This window comes from Diadema antillarum, unplaced genomic scaffold (assembly GCF_040938485.1).
Source record: "Diadema antillarum isolate AM-2024a unplaced genomic scaffold, OU_Dant_1.0 seq00000668_RagTag, whole genome shotgun sequence".
NCBI lineage: Eukaryota > Metazoa > Echinodermata > Echinoidea > Diadematoida > Diadematidae > Diadema > Diadema antillarum.
Window position 1 is genome coordinate 8399 of NW_027271578.1, and position 21144 is coordinate 29542.

Sequence of the window (21144 nt, forward strand, 5' to 3'; positions counted from 1 at the left end):
ATAATCTAGAATGAACAACTTTTTCAAGTAATTTCGATATAGAAGTCAACAAAGATATAGGTCGATAGTTACAAACATCTTCCCTATCCCCTTTTTTATAAATGGGAATTACTTTAGAAATTTTCATATCCTCAGGGACAACTCCGTTACACAAAGACAAATTAAAAATGTGTACCAATGGATCAACAATAAAATTGATAATATTTTTCAAAAGAACATTGTCAATACTGTCGTGCCCGGCACTTTTCTTGTTTTTCAAATTCTGAGCAATATCTAACAATTCATTTCTCTCTAAAGGAACAAAAAACAATGAGTTAGGATTTCGAGTTTGTAAAAAATCAGAAAAATTCTTCTGACTATCCGGAATATTGCGAGCAAGATTATTGCCAATTTGTGAGAAATACTGATTAAAAATGTTTGAAATGGATGTGGCATCATTGATAGTCAAATTATTATGTTTGATTGTGGTAATACGTGGTTTCTCCGTATTTTTATTAATAGCTGTATTAATAGTTTTCCACGTATTTTGAATATCATATTTAAACAAAAATAACTGATTAATAGAATATTTACGTTTCTCACACCGTATTACTTGCGTGAGAACATTCTTATATGAAGTATACTTATGATGAGATTGCTGGGTGCGTTTAATTTTATCAACATAATACAAATTCTTACGGTTAATCGATCGCAACAAAGATTTAGATATCCAAGGCAACCTAGGATATCTTTTGTAATTGTTACATTTTTTTTTTCTAATAATGGGAACATGTTTATCCAAAATAGAAATTAACGTTTGCATGAACAAATCATAAGCTACAATGGGATCCTCATTATCATATACATCGGTCCAGTCCACTCTGTTTAACTCGTCTTGTAACCTAACTATATTGTCAGGTGTCATTTTCCGGAAACTTACCATAGGAGGCTTTAAAGAAATTCTACGGTTAATGGGAATACAAGAAAAGGTCATAGACATTTTCGCGAGGTGTTGTTTTCGCGAAACGACGCCGACGTTTACATTAATGTAACAAAGCGTATGGAGACATTTTCGCGAATTGTTAAATTCGTGAAATTCCGGAAAATTAAACCCTCGTGAAAATAACAGCGTATACAGTAAACGTAGCATGAAAAGCCTGGCATGAAATGAAATTTCTTCTTCTTCTCCTTTTTCTTCTTCTTCTTATTATTGTTGTTGTTATTATTATTCCTCTATCATCATAATTATCATTGATATTATCATAATTGTTCTTATTATTCTTCTATTATTATTATTATTATTATCATTATTATCATTATTATCATCATCATCATCATCATCATCATCATCATTATCATCATCATCATTATCATCATCATCTTTCTTGCTCTCCCTTCTTCACTCCAGAAGATTTCTGCAGATGTTAATTACATCAATTCATCGAACAAGATCCATAATTCTAAACATATCCCCCCTTCTATTTACTAGCATTGTATGCATTTCCAAAAAAAAAAGGCAACAACTCAGTAATTACATCGTGTGCGCTCGCTACTTTTACTTTACCTGCAATACTATTCATGCCCTCCAAAAACAAACAAACAAACAAACAAATACACTATACACGATACTAGTATCATAAACAGTGCTGAGGCATGGAACACAAAACTATACACACACACTCACACATTCGATGCGTGACTACACCTGTGTGTCCAGAGGGCACTGAACTTTTTAATGAATATTCATATTAGCTCCCACAATTCAGCATTTTGTTATGAATGACGTCATTTAATGCCGACCCCTGGAAGTATGTCGTTGTAACTTCCGAAGTCTCCAGGTACACCACGAAACCAAGATATTCGTCGAATTCTGCCCTTCCATTGGCTCTCAAAAACACAGAGCAGGTAAGAAGAAGACACTGTCCCACTGAATGTTTCAGTTTGCTGCGTAAAAATAGCCCTGATACATGTCAGAAACAGCGATTTTGTGATGTAAACAAAGTCGGGTCGCTCGTCGATAGTCGGCAGTCACCATTGCTCATACCCTACATAATGACATTGCGCGCTATGCACTTGCAGCACATCGCATGCGATAGACAGCTGATTTGGTCAACCTGTGTGCTGGCCCGGCTGGCTGGCTGGTCGGTCGGTCACGCAAAATTGAAGGCGGCAAGAAATGGCACAAACAATGAAACAGGCGATGTTACGTACGATGACAACTGCTTACGAAAGCAGCTGTGCCCATGTACTTTCAGTGTGATGAAGTGGATATTAAGAGTAAACATCACTTAATTACTACCCTATAATGTTTATTGTTATACTGAGATTCTAGATCTAGTGACTAGTGTACCGTGTAAGTGACATCAGACATTTACATTTTATAATTATAGTGTTAACTGTAACGTTGGCTAGTGTAGTGTTGTACAATGTGTGCGGTGATTATGCTATATATTCAACCATAACATCCTCCAAAAATAATTTGACCACTTGCTACGACGTGTAGAAACCTATAAAACTTTTGTCCATGACTGAATTTGGGCATGAGTGGGTAAACCTTGTTGTGGGTATTTTGCTCAAAATGTGGGTTTTGTATTTGTGCCTTTTCAGCTGATAATCAACAAGCTGCTCAACACTGAAAGACAAACCACTGTGTAGCAAGTATACATCTGACTAGCCCAACCAGACGCTGTGCAAAGCAAGGAACACTTGTGTGTGTACAGCGACAGGGCTATGATATGTATAGTTTAACGTCTGACTTAACACAGTAGACCCTCTAAATCTGTACCTCTCAACTTTTTAAGCCTGACGCCTAGGCCCCTTTGGCTGAACATTCTAGGCCTGGTTGGAAACTAAATTGAATACAAATCCTTTTTATTTTACCTTTTGTGGATGTCATGGCCCACCTGCAAGAGCTTCGCAGCCCATCGGTGCAGTGGGCTGTGGCCCACCGGTAGAGAAGCGCTGCTGTAAATGATTTTTTTTTTAAATCAAATTTTCTAATGTCTACATGAGAAAGCAGTGACATGAGAATTGATAACTGGTAATTGATCACTGATGTCTGAAATGTAAAGTATTGTAAATGAAACTTAGATACTGATATCAGCATGTTGTCAATAAGAAGAGTATCAGTAAGCTAACACTGCACAGCCTTGGTACAGTTTTTCCAATCATGATGGAAATTTTTCTCATATCCATGAATGAAAATATACAGATAGCATTTGTTAACTCGTAACAAAGGTGTATATTATTTACAAAAACGCCATTATACTACCAATGTACATTTGTACCTACAATTGACAATACAATCTATACTTATGAAGTGGTTTTGGTCTTTCAGCATGTGTTATCTGCAGTGGACAGTGATATGAACATGTACCTGTACGTACATGTACTGTATACATAAGCCAGAGGCATATAAGCCTACATGTTTCGTTGTTCTCTTTAATCTACAGACTGCATTTACATGTAGATGCAATGTGTTGCTTGTGATATCACCATTATGTGATGCATGTGTATGTGTGTAACTTTACAGTAGATAGAAGAACTGTAAAATATCTCTAAATGTTTTCCAGTTTCATCTTATCCAGCAAACTGTCAGTTTCTGCCAATTCATATAGTACATTAGAGTTTATGTCTTTTGTTTCCCTAGGTTGTGGAATTAACCATGATATCAAAATGTAAAATGAATGTGTGTGTGTTTATGTACAGTACAGTATGTGTGTGTTTGACTGTTTTATAAAATTTGTTTCTTCAAATTTATACCTCAGATACAACTGTACATATAGAGGAAAAATTATTCCACTATAAACCATAAACTATAAATTGTAGGTCTGTGAAGGACTATCCTATATGAATGAAGATTCCTCATGTTTGAAATGGAACCAACAGAATGGGTGGAGCAGTTAGTGCTGGAGTCGACAACGACCACCTGGTGGACAACCTCAAGGAGGCGGAATACATCAAGACTGAGCTGGTGGAGGATGTCTTCAGAGCTGTGGACAGGGGAGATTACTACCTGCCAGGTCAGTCAGTTTGCAACTCTGAAAATGTTTTTTGTGTGTCATCACTGATAAATCTGTATTCTTGGTACCCTCTGAAACCCTCTAGGACAGTTAGCTCAGTTGGTAACATGTCTGCCTCACGATCCAAAGGATCGACCCCGGTTCAATTCCCGGATCCCACTGAGCAATGTTATGTGTAATTATGCCGTCCCCTCTAGTAAGAGGCAAAACACTCTGTCCCTCGGATAGGACATAAAATGGAGGTCTCTTGTGTGAGAGAGTCACAACTCATCCACATACTGTATAAGCTGTTATTTTCGCGAGGGTTTAATTTTCCCTGAATTTCGCGAATCACAGTTAGATCGCGAATTTAACAACATGCGAAAATGTCTGTGACCTCCTCATTCGCGAAAATATCTGTAAGCGAAAATGTCAGCTTATAGAGTAAAAGATCCTGCTTCATTTACAAAGTGTATTCATCGCAAAGAGCAGGGTGTTTAACCTGGTGAAGTGGTCCTGCCTTACATCCAGCTGGACCCCATGGAAGACCAGCTATTACAGCTACAGCTGTGTAAATACGTGCTATCCAGCCATCTTCTCAGATGGGAATGAAACAAACAAATAAACCAACAAACAAACACACCCTGATTTCATGCTAGACACTGATAATGGCATGTCTTTTTACTCATCACATCCTGACAATAAAGACAACAGTAATAATTGTTGCTTTTTACATTGTATTCACTCCACTCTCAGAGGATCATATTCCAGGGATGCATTGTGCTTTTTTTGTGTGTGTGCTGCAAAACTACAGAAGTTATGTTGCAACAGTTATTGTTTTTATAAATTTGTTTGAGGGACCATATGTATAGCAGTGTAATGCACTGCTATCAATAGTTGTAGTATAGAGATCATTAATCAATGTAATGAAATCATAAGTACATGTACATGTACCTTTGCTCAAGGACACAACTGCAAATTTGTACCACAAGGGGGCTTTACACCTTTTCTTCCCCCTCCCCATTTTCTATGAGATTCTAAACTCTGTAGACTCTGCAAATGGCCCACCAGCTTGCCACTTTTCGTGGGCTGGTAAAAGTTGAGTGAGTAGTCTACTCACTGATGATGAGGTGCAGACATCTATTCCATGATGCTCCCCCCCCCCCCCCATCATCATCTTTGTGTTGTGTTTGTGTTGTTATCGTCTCTCAGAATTTCAATCTTTCCATTCTACAGATGTATTACCTGTAAAGTGCAGTTTCATTTGCTGTGAATTTTCACCTTTACGTCTTTTAGTCCTCCCAGTTCCTTCATTTTTTCCTTGTCTTTGTTATTTGACTATTCAAGAACTTTGTAGTACTCGAGTACTACAGAATCCTGTCCATTAATGCATTATCCGAATGATATGGCTCTTTATAGTATACATGTATTCATGTATCCATATTATTTATAAATGCAACCTGCAACACTATGTAGGGTCCCATGCTTGGGTGCCCAAGGCCACCATCCAGTCTTTGTACTGTATGTCCCAAAAAAAAATTACAACGGGGCCCTAAGCAATGATATCTTTAAAAATATTGCATCAATCTAAATACAAATTCAGGGTATGAGACTATGACTCATTGCCCACATCTTACAGAAAACCCCATTCGATTTGCTTCAGTGGTCAAAGAGAAATGAGGAATTTTGTAGAGGATGTCGGGAATCTCTTTTGTCCAAGTTCTGTCTATTGTTCACACACAAGATCATCGAAGTGCTAAAACTTGGAAGAATCAGACTCATGACATGCTTTTACATACTACAATCCACATTTCTCTGTGACTGCTTAAAAAAATCAAATGGGGATTTCTGCAAAATAGAGGTAAAATGTTATATTTTAAGACCCTGAAGTAGCATGTAAAAAAAAAATTTATTAAGTGAAGCAAATATTTGATTGTAATTTTTGTGGAACATACTGCAGTATGTCCCAAAAAAAAATCACAATCAGATTTTCGAATTGATAACATCCAAAATGATCGACCTGTCTAAGTACAACTTCAGGGTCTTAAAATATAACATCTTAGCTCTATTTTGCAGAAAACCCCATTCAATTTGGTTGAGCGGTCACAGAGAAATGTAGATTGTTGTAAAGCATGTCATGAGTCTGATTCTTCCAATTTCAGCAATATCACTGCTCTTGTGCGTGAATAATACAAGACAGAACTTGGACAAAAGAGATTCCCAACATCCTCTACATAATTCCTCATTTCTCTTTGATCACTGAAGCAAATCGAATGGGGTTTTCTGTAAGATGTGGGCAATGAGTTATAGTTTCATACCCTGAATTTGTATTTAGATTGATTCACTATTTTTAAAGATATCATTGCGGGGGATCCCGTTGTAATTTTTTGGGGGACATACTGTATAGGCATGCATACATATGGTCTGGAGATTCAAAGGACTTCATTCGCATCCAAGTTATCATTCCTATGTATTTATACTGTAAAACATGATATATTCGCGGCACAAAATTTTCGCAAATTGGAGCCTTTTTCTTGGCATGAAATTTTCGCAAATTGCCACTGGTGTTCAATGCATATAGTGTACAATTGTAGACAAGAAATTTTGCGTGCATTTTAATTTCGCAAATCTTGGCACTCGCGAAATTCGCGAAATTAAAATGCACGCGAACATTCCTCGTTTTACAGTATATATATATTTTTTTTTTTTCAGCGTGTGAATAGTGGCAAATAATCTTGATTTTGGCGTCGCGATGTCAAAAAGAAAACAAATAATCTTGTGTGTCTGAATGTGGCTATTGTTGCTTTGATTATCTGTGAACTTTGAGTGATCTGAAGTATGTGCATACTGCATGTAGACTGTTATATAATATTTACTTGTGTGGATGGCTTGAAAGCTTGTTGTGCCACAGTCACTTTTGGGTAGACATTTGAAGTCTATGGCGGCTCTGAGGTGGTGTTTTTTTTTTATTTTGACATTCAGTACATCATGTACAGTGCACCTCCCAAGGGAGGCAACCTCATGTGATTTGTGTAGAGAACTTGTGCTCTGATGTTTGGTGATGGTGGTAATTTTGAGTGCTTTGTAAAAATACTGCTTATATTATTAAACGTAACAGATTAGGCCTACATGTACCCACCCTCTAAAAAGAAAAATGTATTCTTAACCTGCATATTTACAAACTGTACAAACTGTAATGGAATCCAGTACCAAATGAAATCGTGCGATAAATCAAAACAAATGTTTAAATATAATTCATACAAAAGCCTTTATTTACTAACCGTGACTGCAGTTCAAAGAAATTTAGAGACACCGCTGTGTACATCCAGAATATACAGTATTTTACTATCCTTGATAAATCATTAACTACACAATTTCATAAATGCTCAGCATTGAACCAAAACGTCAGAACATTTGATAGAGCTCTCTTTGTTTTATGATGTGCTAAAGTACAATGTAATGTTCACTGTTTACAAGTGAAGTACCGTATATTTTGTATCTAGGCAATCAACAGAAAAGGGAATATTGAAGAGTAGTGTTTGTAGTTTCGTTTGCCTTCACCCACTTTGTCTTTGCTTAGGGTTTCTAATCTAAGTTGTACTACTACATAGGTGTAAGCCCACTCTTGAAATTTCTCGAAAGAAAGACAAAATCAGGCTATTTTAAGTAGGCTTAGTGCAGCATACAATGTAGTGATGGAACTATCCTACACCCACAAGTTTGATAGAAAGTTGGTCTTGGTTGATAAAATTAAGCAAGAGCTATTTTGTAGGACGGTAATTTCCTTTTGTGTAGTACATTCAGTGTTGATATGGGACTGACTTTTATCTTTAAAAAAGAGAAAAAAAAGGATGTTATGAAGTTGGGATATTGAAATACACTGTACTTAAAAATATCCTAGCATTATGAAGTTGGGATATTGTTATACTCAAGAATGTTTTGCTGACATCCTAGCATATTGGTACAAGGAAGTTCTTTAGACGAATTACTGTTTTGGTCTTTTGTGGTTTTCTCTTCAGTTACTCTGGCTTGTTTCCAGGGGAGAAATCTGGCATGCTGTCCTCATGCCTGTTTTTAAGATGATAAAACTCACATGTACACATTGTAGATGTCTACCAGGAATTATTCCTGATATTCAGAGTCACAATAAACCTCACCAATACACCTCCAATCCTTCTGGTGCTCGAGCATTCAATATTCTGTGACCCATAATGGCTCATAATAAAGCTGCCTTGTGACTTTCCCCGATGGAAAGCATTGTGTGCTATTTTTAACCTGCTGTAGCACAGGTCACATTTACAATGTAGCTGACGGAACCCGAGCTTGGATGTCATGTGTTGTGTTTTTCCACACAACTATAGACCATGAAGTCATGTCTGAACATACAATGTACACTGTACAATGTACAGGTAGATTTGCCATGCTGTTGTAAAGTCAGTTGTGACCGTATTTTAGCTTATAAATTTTGATGTTATTTATTATTATTATTATTTATTATTATTATTATTATTATTATTATTTTTTTTTTTGGGGGGGGGGTCATTGCTGAAGAAAGATGTCATTACCTGTTTATAATAAGGGTATCACTGGATTCCTTTGATTCTCTAACATGACACATATTTCAAAATAATAGTTCCATGCCACCTCCAGATTTTAACATGACAGGTGTATTCCAGTAGATGATAGGCACATCCTTGTACTTAACAATTTCAATGCAATTCAAGCTCTTATTTTGCTATAGATGCAAATGGAATATATTCCAAAGTTTACCAAGTACAGGGTACATGTATGTATATTTGTTGTCACATACAATGTAGTTACTGTACATGTACAGTATACAAAATGTACTCAGCAAGTTGAGATCAGTGTGCATTACTTTTTTCATGCGCAGGCTCCAAACATTTGCGTTTGTGGTTATTGATATTACAAATAACAGCATTTGTACAATGTAGTTAAAAGTACATGTACAAATTGTACATGGTATTATAAAGTGTTGTGTTTGTGGTAATAATCATAACAAGAAATTTTATCAGTCGTGATTTTAGATAACTTTTTTGTTACAATTAAGTGCTCTTATGATATTAAAATACATCTGATAAAGGTGACAATAAAGTGCGTTATAAATCTGTAAGGGCCCACAATATCACAGGAAGCGTACATTTCCATGTGAATTTTGAAAAAGCAATATTACATTGTATATCTAGGAAACTTCATGAAAACAAATCAGGCTATTTCAAAGAATGCATAGATCTTGTGAATATCTGTATGTTTATCTTAAAATGTACCCTGCTTGGTATCTCAATAGAGCTTTGTATCTGTCCGGGTCATATGACTCTGCCCCCATTTCAACGTTCCAACTTTGTTTGGGGCGGGCCTTTTCATGATTGTTGTTGTTTTCTGTTTTGCCAAATGTCCATGCCAGATCAACCATGGCCCGATGCACCCTTTTAGATGTGGTTTCATTAATCAAAAGAAGACATTTCTGTAGGTTTCTATCATCTTCCCTCTTCCCTCAATACAATGGAAGGGATATCATACATATACTACCATGTGACCATCAAGGCTACACTGTATTTCAAGCGTACACTGTATCTACAATTGTACATTGTGTAGTGCAGTATCCTGCACTGATAGACTCTTCCTTCAAAAATGAATAGTTTGTTGGCTCTATGTCATAGTCTCTTGAGAGTTGTATGATATGGTATACATAACATGGACTGACTATCTTAATGCATGTGTAATGCACAGACTGCGGCGTTGTTTCAAATTTCCATATTCTGCCTCAATCTAGGAAAGGTCACCCAATTTTCTACCCTTGGTTAGCTTAGAGCTCTGCATGCTGCATGCATGCTGGCTGTATATTGGCATAGATGTCTCCCAAGTTGCACTAAATGTCAGTTGGGTGGCTGGAGAATTAAAACTCCAGCCTTTTAAAAAACTCTTTGTCACTACACTGTATGTACAGAATTCCAGCCAAGGTTATCAGCTGCCTGATGCAATTCTAATGTATGGTGGATTATTTTCAACCCTGAGCAGCTACAGTGTAATTGATGATACTGAATGTAGATGCAGTATTTCAGTGTTGAGTAAAACTTGATCCTGGGATATCATTAGTTGGAGTCAAATCTTCTTTTTTAAAACTGCATGAGCTCTGAGGTAAGAATTTAACTCAAGGAGAAATTCATATCCTGTCATGACTATATCATGAAGAGAGTGAAAACGAGTAAAAATCACGTCTATCACAAAACTGAGACCATTCAATTTCAAATATTTATGTCTCGAAACATACTGTGAACTTGCCCAAAGTCTTGCCAATTTTCCTTGCATGATACTTCTCATTCGTATACTGTACAATTTGTACATTTGTGCGTGAAATATTGGATAGATAATATACTTTTCAACAAGACCCAGTTTCTTTGTGACGTTATGGAATGTCCAATACAATGTTAGGACACATACTGCCCGAGACACAGAATACATTGTTATTGTTGTTGTTGTTGTTGTTGTTGTTGCAAAGGAGTTGTAAGAAATACTGTTTTTGTCTTTATGCATGAAAAAAATAATTTAATAATAAAACTCTCCACAAAAAGCAAGTGATTTCATGGCCAAGAAAGACCAAATAATGTTTGGAATTGTACACTGTAGAACTGCCATCATAGCATTCAAACTTCAACTGTTTCTTTTAATTCATTTGTCAACTTCAGATAATTGTTATTTTAACTGTAGTTGTCTTCAGAGTTGTGTTTTTAGTGTTTGCTTTGTCCAAACAGGCATATTTGTCATTCTTAGTACTGTAACTGTAAATTTGATATTAGACTGCAGGTTGATTTAAAATGTCTTTGTTGCTATTGATATCAATATTGAATGTACTGTATAGTTACAGTTATTGTACTTTTAGGAACAGAAATGCACGGTGGTTTGGAAAGTTCCATATGTTTACTGTAACAAAACATTTGTATGTTCATTTTTACCATGATACAGTGTACATGGCATAGATGATGTGGAGAAAACATCAGCATCATCACAACACATGCATTATTGTACATCCCTTCAAACACTCTGTAGCATGTGGTGCAAAGGAATCAGAATTTGCTGAAAAGGAGGCACTATCGCCTTTCACCTGCCTTATTTGCTCAGGTTTCCTCTTTGGGTACATTACTGTAGTGTAGATCTCATTTTCTGCACAAGGCACTTCCTTGCCTTGGCAGATATATTCCTGAGAAACTATCACATGAGATATTAAAATCTATGTGTGTTTATAACTAGTGATAGCATGATGATTGCCATTAATAGGCGATCCAGAATAGTGCACTTATCATGGCAGAGCATTCAAATAGTAGACTAATTGCAGAGACTCCAACTCTCCCGTTTTCGACGGGAGATCTCCCGCCGAAAGCCCATTTTTGCACAATCTCCCGTTCTCCCGTTTGAGATTTGATTTCTCCCGCCCTGGCTCTGTGTCTCCCGGTGGAAAGGATATCTTACTTATTTCTATCGCATGTTGAAAAAATAAGCCTTAGATAGCACCAGAGAACATCTAGAATCTTAGGAACTTCACACTTCGCACACATCAACTTGGAGTCTCCCGTTTGCTAGGGGTTTCGGGCGGGAGAATCTCCAGATCAGAAGGTGTTTGGGGTTGGAGTCTCTGTAATTGTGGGGCACTTCACCTTTAATTCACCTGCCTTTGTCCAGGTTTTCTCAGAGGATGGATCTTCCTTTTCAGCACATGGCATGTTCTTTCCTTAGCACATAATGAATACAGTGTATTTCTGAGAAACTATCATATGTTTGCAACCTGATACTGAAATTTATGCATGTTCATAACCAGCATTTATATTGCCATTGATAGCAATCCAGAGTAGTTAATACTTATTATAGGAGAGCTCTCAAGCAGAGTAGTAGACTTTAAATCATGAGAATAACCCTGTGGGATGACTTGCTTCTTTTTTTTTTAACAGCCAGGGGGTTGTTTTTCAAAGAATTTGAGTCAATCTTTAAAGTGAAGATTCACATGAAATTACATTTATGATATGCTCTGCGTGTCTTTGATTATATTCTATAACTTTCAAATGTGAATTAAAATTTTGCAGGATTTTTATGAGCAGCCATTAATATACAAGACGAAATAAGTGACAAAGGAGTTTTTCTGTGAATTTTGATAACATTTTGAAGTGGATTCTGAAACATAAAATGAAACTCAACAGGTGAACCAGTGGCATACCATAATGACTTGAATTCTTTGTGGAACACCCCCTGGACTGGTGTTAAGGGTAGCTAGGGTTTTTATATAATTCTGACTACATACACTTCATTTTTTTGAAGTTTTTTTTCTTTGTTTTGTCTCAAGCTAATTCTCATCACACACACACACACACACACACACACACACACACACACACACATACATGTATAACCTGTATATACACTGTATATTATAACAACAATAACAAAGGAGTACTGTCTGCTAAAGTGGAAGGGGTGATTCTGAGAAGCCTTTCCATCTCTATGCAGTTATTTTATATTAAATATGATGCAATGAATCCCATGTCGAAGTCATGTTTGACTTTTCAGTGATTCGTCACCTTGATTCTTCTATTGTAATTGCATAATTTGATATGATTTGTTTCATCAAGTACATTGTACTTGCTTAGCATTTGCTATTAAATGCATAGTATACAAATAGTGAATGTTTATGAGTGCAATGGACAGAATATTTCATGAGGTGAAAGATGAAATGGTCCATTCAACGAGGCGCAGCCTCGTTGAATGGATCAAACATTTCATTTTTCACCGAATGAAATATTCTGTCCATTGCACGAATGAAAACATTTATTATTTGTTTTATATAACGCCCTAAAAAAGATCCTAGTCATTTGATGTTTTATTGATTTAGAAACAAGACAGAATCTGAGATCGCCAGATAGTGCTCAGTGAGCGCTTTTACGCTAGCGCGCTGTCGCATACACACACTGCAAACGCAAGCGTTTGATACGCGGTGTGTCCCGGGCTCTCAGCGAGCGTGCAATGGAGCAAATCGTATGGATCCAAAATTGCACGGTAAATGGAGCCACAATTGCACGGATGATGACATCATAGTAAATTGGGCCGAATGATGAATGTCAAACAACCAATCAAATGACAAGGATCTCTTCAGGCGTTATATGAATACACTGTGATAGCTGATAATATCACATGTTTGAATATAGACAACTATACAAAATGTAAGAGATGTCTGAATTGTCTATCATATTGTGCTACATGTATTGTACATTTGTACATGTACATGTATTGCAAGGTCTAGTTTTATACTGCAGAATATAATTAAAGATTTAAAAAAATGCATACTGTCCATATGACAGCTAATCTTTATTAAAGATTACAACATGTAGATTCTCTCTCTAGATGATCTCTACTAATATCATCCCACCCCCGCTGTTTGTCAGTTTACGTACATGATCAAAACTTAGTTTTCTTTAAAGTATACAGATTATGTCACCTCATGCTTCAACCTTTGTACCACAACATACTTGTATGTAGGACTAGGAAGCTGTGCGCCACATGTTTTGATGAAACTTTCTGCCTAGTCTTCTTGTGCAGTCCTCCCATCTCTGAATGAGTTTTCATCCAGAGTTATTCCTGGAATATACAAAGTATGCATGAATGCTGGATTATGAACCTGCCCATGCCCGTCCAGAGTTCAATTAGAGGAAAATGTTTAGAAACATGAAGGCAGAAAATAAGTGGAAAATAGAAACTGTATGACAGAAAAAAAGATGAAGGAATGATTTCACATAAGAAAAAATATAAAGAGGAAAATGAACGGGAAGCGTTTGAATGCAAAAATGAATACATGCCACTTTCAAACGTTTTAAAATAACGTCATCATCAAGTAGAGAAATATTAAATCTTTTCAATGATATTGCACTCATTGCATAACAAGAAATATTTTTGAAGATATGAATTGATTATCACACATATTCTAATTATTTTCTTTGTTTCTCTGCAGATTCAATCTCAAACATTCCAAATTGATAAAATTATATTGATCTGCCCTCTGCTGTCCAGAAATGAATGGGGAACAAAATCTGGAGTTAAACATGGAATCAATGAAAGCAGAAAATAATAAAGGAAAGTGTGTGAGTGAAAAGGAAGATAAAATGAAAGGGAATGATATCATCCGTTAAACCTGACGACATGCCTGAAGAAAACATTTGAAAAAACAAAAGTGACTGACAAAGCAAACTAAACAAATATAGACTTCGCTCAATCAATGTCTACTTTTATCAGATGGCAGCTCAATAGGTTTGTTCTTTATGAAAACCAGAAGAAAGATATCACTCAAATTTAAGCCCCAATGACCTGTGGATGTAAAATACTTAGTACTTCATTTCTGACTGCATATACTTTACAGTTGTAACTTTACTTTAATATTCAGTGTTCTGTCATAACATTAAATCATGCCACTGCCGAGCAAACTTTAGTCTTTATATGAAAAGTGACAAGCTTCTCTCATAATTTTTCTGTGAAAAAAAAAAGAGAGAAGAATGAGGAGAGTTTTACATAGAAGGCAGGCTGGAACTGTAGGTCGTAAGTTTAAAGTTGTGAAATTGATTATCCAGTACTTTTGCTGCTACACAAGGCGATGACCCAGCAGAACTTGCTGTCTTCAAGAAATATTACATAATGAATCATTGTCATGACTAGAGCTCTTGTTTTATGGAAATTATTTTAGCTTAAATAGTTAGAGTGACTTCAGTCTTAGAAGGAGACTAGTGTGACCTGTGAGCTGTCCCCATCTACAGACCATGGGATGTATCTATTTTAATGTAAGTGCTTTTTTCTGCAAAATTTATGCTCCTAGTACTCTAGTGGCAACCTTTTAAACCTGTGCTGCTGTTTACTTTCTCACTTCTCAGCAGAGGCTGGTGTCATCAAAACTCATATTTGTATTACATGACCATTTTACAACATGTACAGTACAATGTATGTTCTCGATCATCTTTCAAGCTGAAGAGCCGAAAATGACAAAGTATTCCAGCCCTGAAGCGAGGCTAGCATGACCCATGGGCTCCAGACAGACCAGACTTGGCAATGGCATATGTTTTCAAGGAGACGTTGGTTTGATAGAGTTTGTTGGAACATGTTATTTACTGTATGTTGTTAATTAGGAAGCACATTCACAATCTGTGTTTGCACATATTTCTCACTTCCTAGTACTGTTTGTACAATATGTGTCCCAAACAAACCTTTCTTACTGGTTGGGCTGGAATGTAACATAGAGACATGTGACACCTTTCTTTTCCCTTCCTCTTGTATGATATTTATTTCATAATGACAAAGCAATCAATAATTCTTGCAATAATATAACCAAACATGTTAATAAAGCCATACTTATGACAGGAAAGCATTGCCACTTCACTTTAAAAGTGGGTGTACTGATGGTATCTCACTGGGCTGGAGACTACTTGGCGACCTGGTGGTGACTTGAGTCTCCCTGGTCGCAGAGTGGTCATGTCTTGAATTGTAGTAATTGAATTGTAGAATTGTCTTTGCGACATTTTTGCGACGTCTCCCGGAATGTTGCCGAGTCCCCAGACAGTCGCGAGTGAATCGAACATTTTCAATTTCTTCGAAGACTCTATATAGCTTTTCAGTCTCCAGCAGATCTCGGACTTGAGTTCCTAGTCGCGGCCAATTCGCGAGGTCTGTGAGATATTTCTGTGACTTTGCAGTGACCCATTGGCCACCTACCGGTGACATCATGGAGACGTTGCGGCGACGTCTGCGCAACTTCCGGACGAATGTCGAATTATCATTTTTGTTATTTTGGAGACGCATCTCTGAAGTCTCCCTGGAGTTTCTTCCTTGGTGAGAGCGCAGCCATTCTTTGGTCTCTCAAGTCGCACGAGTTGCGGCAGTCGCTGTAAAGACTCCTCCAACTTGAGATACACCCTTAATATGAGCTTGCTTATTCTCAGATTAGCCACACTGTAATGTTTGTGCTACTCTTTGGAAACTGTTTACAGCGGGCAGAGTTTACAAACTCCACCAGCAAGTCTCCAAGATGTTCATAAAATTTCCCCTTCTCCTCTTTTATATTAGTAGGTATCCATCCAAAAATATCGCTCAGTGATGCCTGAAATTACCTCCTGGATTTCAAGTTTGTCTGGGAAATAAAACTTTATTTGGTAATTTATATGTCTCTCTCTGTCTGTCCGTCCACCCCTCTGTCTGTCTGTCTGTCTGTCTGTCTGTCTGACCTCTTGAGTGTGGTACACACTAAAGTCTCAGTTTTCAAGCAAAGTACAATGTACTTCAAAGCATTATATTATAAATATTCAGTTTCTCACATACACACATAGGTAGAGTCTCTTCCCCCCTACCCCCCCCCCCACCTCTCTCTCTCCCTCTCTTTAAAATTGTTTTTGAGATGTGGAATTGAGAGTATATTAGTGTTAATGAACGCCACAGCTTCTTCACATGTTGTCAATTAAGGAGGGAGGTAATGATGATGTGCTCGCCCTCACACAGACACAACATGCCAAGGTATGTTTTGGCCCAAGCCACAATGCATAGCACTCAACATTCTTGCATATTATGTGCAGACATGACATCACAACATCCTCTTTGTACACACACACACACACACACATGCAATCCATGCATTATAACTGTATGCTCTTGTACACCCCTCATGATTGATGGGTGCTCAGAGCGCATGTCTTTAAGGTGTGCACCTATATATCACTTCAGCTGCGTGCGCATTTGTCATGCCATCGTAAAATGCACCCCATAAATATTCGTACAGTTGAAAAATTATGATTAATATTTGTTTGGATTGACATGAAGCATGAATATAGACTTATCAAAATTTCTCCGCAGCATTCTACAGGCATACGTGCCAAGCAGAGTGCATACTCTCCCTGTACCCCCCCCCCCCCCCCCCCCCACCTGTCATGTGTCAAAAGCACTCTTGGTAATTGGGATAAGTGGTGTGTATGTGGTGGATATATCTGTGGTGGTATTTAACAATCAGTTTAGAGCTGCAAAGGAAAGTAGCATTTGTTTAGCATTCCTTTCAGTTCCATCAGCAGCATGTTTGTGAACAAAGTCCATAGAGTACCAAAGTTTGATGTCATAACCATTCATTGCCATGGAAACTACTTCTAAACAACCTCACCTGGCCTGAAATAAGAGAGTTCATGGTTAGTGCATGTCTCATTTGACCCCTACACCACAGACTTTGAAATAACATGGACATGTGTTGTGATCAAGAATTCCTTCTTGAAGCATATTATGTCATCTTGTTAATGTATCAAATCAATGTTGAGAAAGTGCATGGAGAGATTATGCTAAACAGTGTTGATGAATGACTTACAACTGTGTACCTGTATGTTCTAATTTAGTCTGAAACATGTACATTGTACTGACATAATTCAGATTCTCATAGTTGCTCGAGACTTCTTTACGTTTTAAAGTCAGTGGCAAATACACAGACATTCTCATTTGACCTTTGTTCTGCACATGAACAAATCACAACCGTGAACTCCCTTATATTGTTGCAAACCACGCTCAAGCTATAACAAAAGACTGCGACTTCATCGCTTCGGCACTCTATGATTCTAGGGTGGTGGTGCTGTGAGGGTTAACAATGCTCTCTGATGAGCCCCAGGATATTTTGGTTCCTGGATGGTTCCACTTGGTCCCTGAAAAGAGGCCAAGTGTTTCGCTAGTGGACTAGGAACCAGTGAGAGCACGGACAATTTTGCAACCGTCTAAAAAACCTCTAAAGTTTCAGCCAAAATGTGGAAAGGTGTGAATATATTCTCAGAGTGAGTGAATATACAGATCCATCTCAAGTCAGTTCTTCAATTTGGCATTCATGGCCCACAGGGGCCATGGGTGGGGGGGGGGGGGGGGGGGCGCAGTATTATGTACTGTATACGCTGTTATTTTTGCGAATGAGGAGGTCATAGACATATTCGCGAGGTGTTGTTTTCGCGTACTGACACCGACACTAACGTAAATGCGTTATTACCCTAGCGCATGGTGACATTTTCGCGTGTTGTTAAATTTGCGATCTAACTGAGATTCGCAAAATTCGCAAAAATTAAACCCTCGCGAAAAATAACAGCTTATGGGCAATTCCGCAGTTAGGTGGACATGACATGGATAAAAGAAATGTGCCTCTTTATCTTACTCTTTAATCTAGGTATCAACTAATGCCATGGATGTTCTCCAATCATTAAGGTCTTTCAAATTCAGTAGATTTTATCTTTCATATTGATTGATTTCGCGAGATCTAAAACCATCATTTAAAATGTACATGTGGGACTGGGGATGCTGAAATTCACTTAAATGCAAATTACAGTGGGTTCCTTTGAAATTTTTTCCTCAAAGTTTTGCTAAAGGGTAAAAGATAAATACATTTAAATACTCCAGAAGTCATGTGACATTTTGTCAATTACAAAAGGGTGAAATGACCTGCGGAATTACTCCGGACAAATGTAACGTTACTAACCGTAACGTTACTAACCATGCTTTTGGGGGTCTAGCTAAGAAATTATTGGTCGAACTGCTAAAAAACATTGTGTGAACATTTGTCATGATGCAATAATTGAAATTAATGCAACACTTTGTTTGAAGTAACTTGAATTTTTGCACACTTTTTGTTACAAGACATTGATTTTTTTGTCATGTCCTTTTTTCGTAACGTTACTAACCAGCCCTTTAAGTTGCCATAAAAATTGTAATATTTCTTGGATTGTATTCATTCTTTTCTGTATCATAAACCTGGGAATGATGAACATGTTTTTGACATAATTTTGGCTTGAAATGAATAAATGGTAATTTAGTAGTAAAAACAAATATCTAAATTTGTTCAAATGTAACGTTACTAACCGCGGAATTGCCCTTATGCAGTATATTAACATCATTTAGCCTTTTCTATAGTGGATAAGACTGTTGACTTTCAAACTGGAGGTCTCTAGATCAAGTCCTGCCTAGTGCTTACACTGTACATCCTTTGGTGAGATGTTTTTATTCACAATGTCCCCCTAACACCTGGCAATTTTGGGTGATAATAATGGCAGGGCCCTTAGGAAGAGCAGTGCTAAAACTGAAGAGACTGTGGGTAAATGAGACCATATTGTTATATCATTATGCAAACATATTATAAATGTATTCATCCATCATACATTGGTTTGAAATGAATAATACAGGGAAATTAAGAAGTGTATACACTGTATGATATCCATACAACTGTAGCTTTGGAGGATGATTGTAAGGACGATATGTGTTCGCTCTATGCATCGTGAAGTACATGTACATGTAGAAAAACAGGAAGAAAATTGGAAGTGAAGCATTACAAGAAGCACTTTTCATGCGGCTTTCTCCATTTAAGGGGAGTATGATGTCTAAAATTCTGATTTTCCAGATCTTTAATAGCTGGAGCCAAGTGTGTTTGTATAGTCTTTGAGTGCTGTGATGGTGGAAGGGCCAAAGTGTTTGGATGGGTGGTTGTGCCTTCTACTCTGATCTTCCGTAGGGGCAGGTGTGTACATAATACTGCCAAAATAACCACTTAACCCATTGAGGACGGACTGATTTTGCCACAACACGCATTTCCCATAGACACCTGCCCGAGTATACTCAGGACTCGTCCTCAACGGGTTAAATGTCTTGTTTACCTTTGGGAACAGTGATTTAAAATTTTTTTCAAGATATGACTTTTAATGCATATGTGTAGGTCTGTTGTACCACAAAACATCCTCTCTGGCTCTCATATGAATTTTTTGCGATAAAGCCTTAAATATGGGGAGATATATCTATATTTTTCTCAATAAACCGTAATGATAATGATAATAATAATGAATAACATTTATATAGCGCTTCATACTGATGTTTCTAAGCACATAAACTGTAGATGGTTTACTCTGGAAACATTTTTATTATATCTATTGTTCACATTTTGTATATTCAACAATACTTAACATTGATTTTACCAATTCAAATTTTTACAGTGCTTGTTTCTATCCCTAACTCACATTTCAGAGCTATTTTAAAGCACTAATGCTGGGTTTCTGTTTCATCTGCAAATGGTAAATTATGCCTTTAAAGGTGTGGTAGTGTAGGGAGACATGGGGTACGTGGCCCAATTCGATTGATCTTCATTCCCTGCTCACGGGGGTATATTCAAAAACCACAAATAGCACCCGGGGCTTGCGGCTATCAGCGAATATGTGCATCGAAGTGTATGCTCATCGGTAATGATCGACCCCAGTTGGAATTCTTTAGCTATGTGTGTTAATGTACTTACAATGTACATCTGTACGTATCAATTGATCAGTGATAACACTGCACCCAATTATGATTCAGGGATTTTTGAATACTGTATATGCCATATATTTCGCGAGTCTACATTTTCACGAATTTGGAATTCCCGACAATTTCGCAAGTGGTTAAATTTGTGATCGTGGAGTCTTGTACTGAACGGAGAAATGAATTCGCGTACGTCACATCCATACATGGGGATCAATATTTTCGCATGTCTTTGATTTCGCGAAAAGCACCTGACTCGCGAAATTCGTGAAAATTAAAACCTCGTGAAATATTCGGCGTATACAGTATTTTCAAGCTTGGTCAGCCTTCCCACTCCAAGGTACAGATGTATCCCCACGCTAGGTGTCTTTACATTAGGAGGGACAGGCTAGTGTAGAGAGACAAGTGTAGAGAGACATTCTTTCATTTATTTTCTTGTGCATGACCACATGCATTACGTCCACAATTTGGAAATTGCGGGGGGGGGGGGGGGGGGGGGAGTCCTATATAGTTTTATAGCTGTAGTGGTTGTCAGCGGCAGTGCCATAGAGATGACAGTGTTCTAGTTTATTAGCGTGAGATGCTATCGGTCTCTTGTTTGAGGGTTAACCCTTCCTTGTGCAATATACAGTGTATGCATCAACACGTCCTCATGCAGCCTCGTACAGAACATTTGTAAGCAGTACCTACAGTATGTTGTGCTCCTGGGGTTTTCAACTCGACTCTGGCTCTCAAACTTATTTTATACATATATTTATCTGTCAGGGCAGATCTAGAGTAGAGGTGATGCAAGAAGAAATTTGATTTGGAAAAATGTACTTGGGCTATATTATGAGAGAGC

General features: G+C 37.4%; 1 protein-coding gene across 1 annotated transcript in view; it reads left to right on the forward strand.

The window, feature by feature from the left end:
• Nucleotides 1-1780: 1780 nt before the first annotated feature.
• LOC139736860 (uncharacterized) overlaps nt 1781-21144 on the forward strand; it is a 36463-nt gene continuing 17099 nt past the window's right edge. The window contains exons 1-2 of the mRNA XM_071647522.1: nt 1781-1884; nt 3868-4001. Of these exons, the coding sequence (XP_071503623.1) occupies nt 3869-4001 (133 nt within the window). The 5' untranslated portion in view covers nt 1781-1884; nt 3868. The remainder of the gene's footprint in view (nt 1885-3867; nt 4002-21144) is intronic.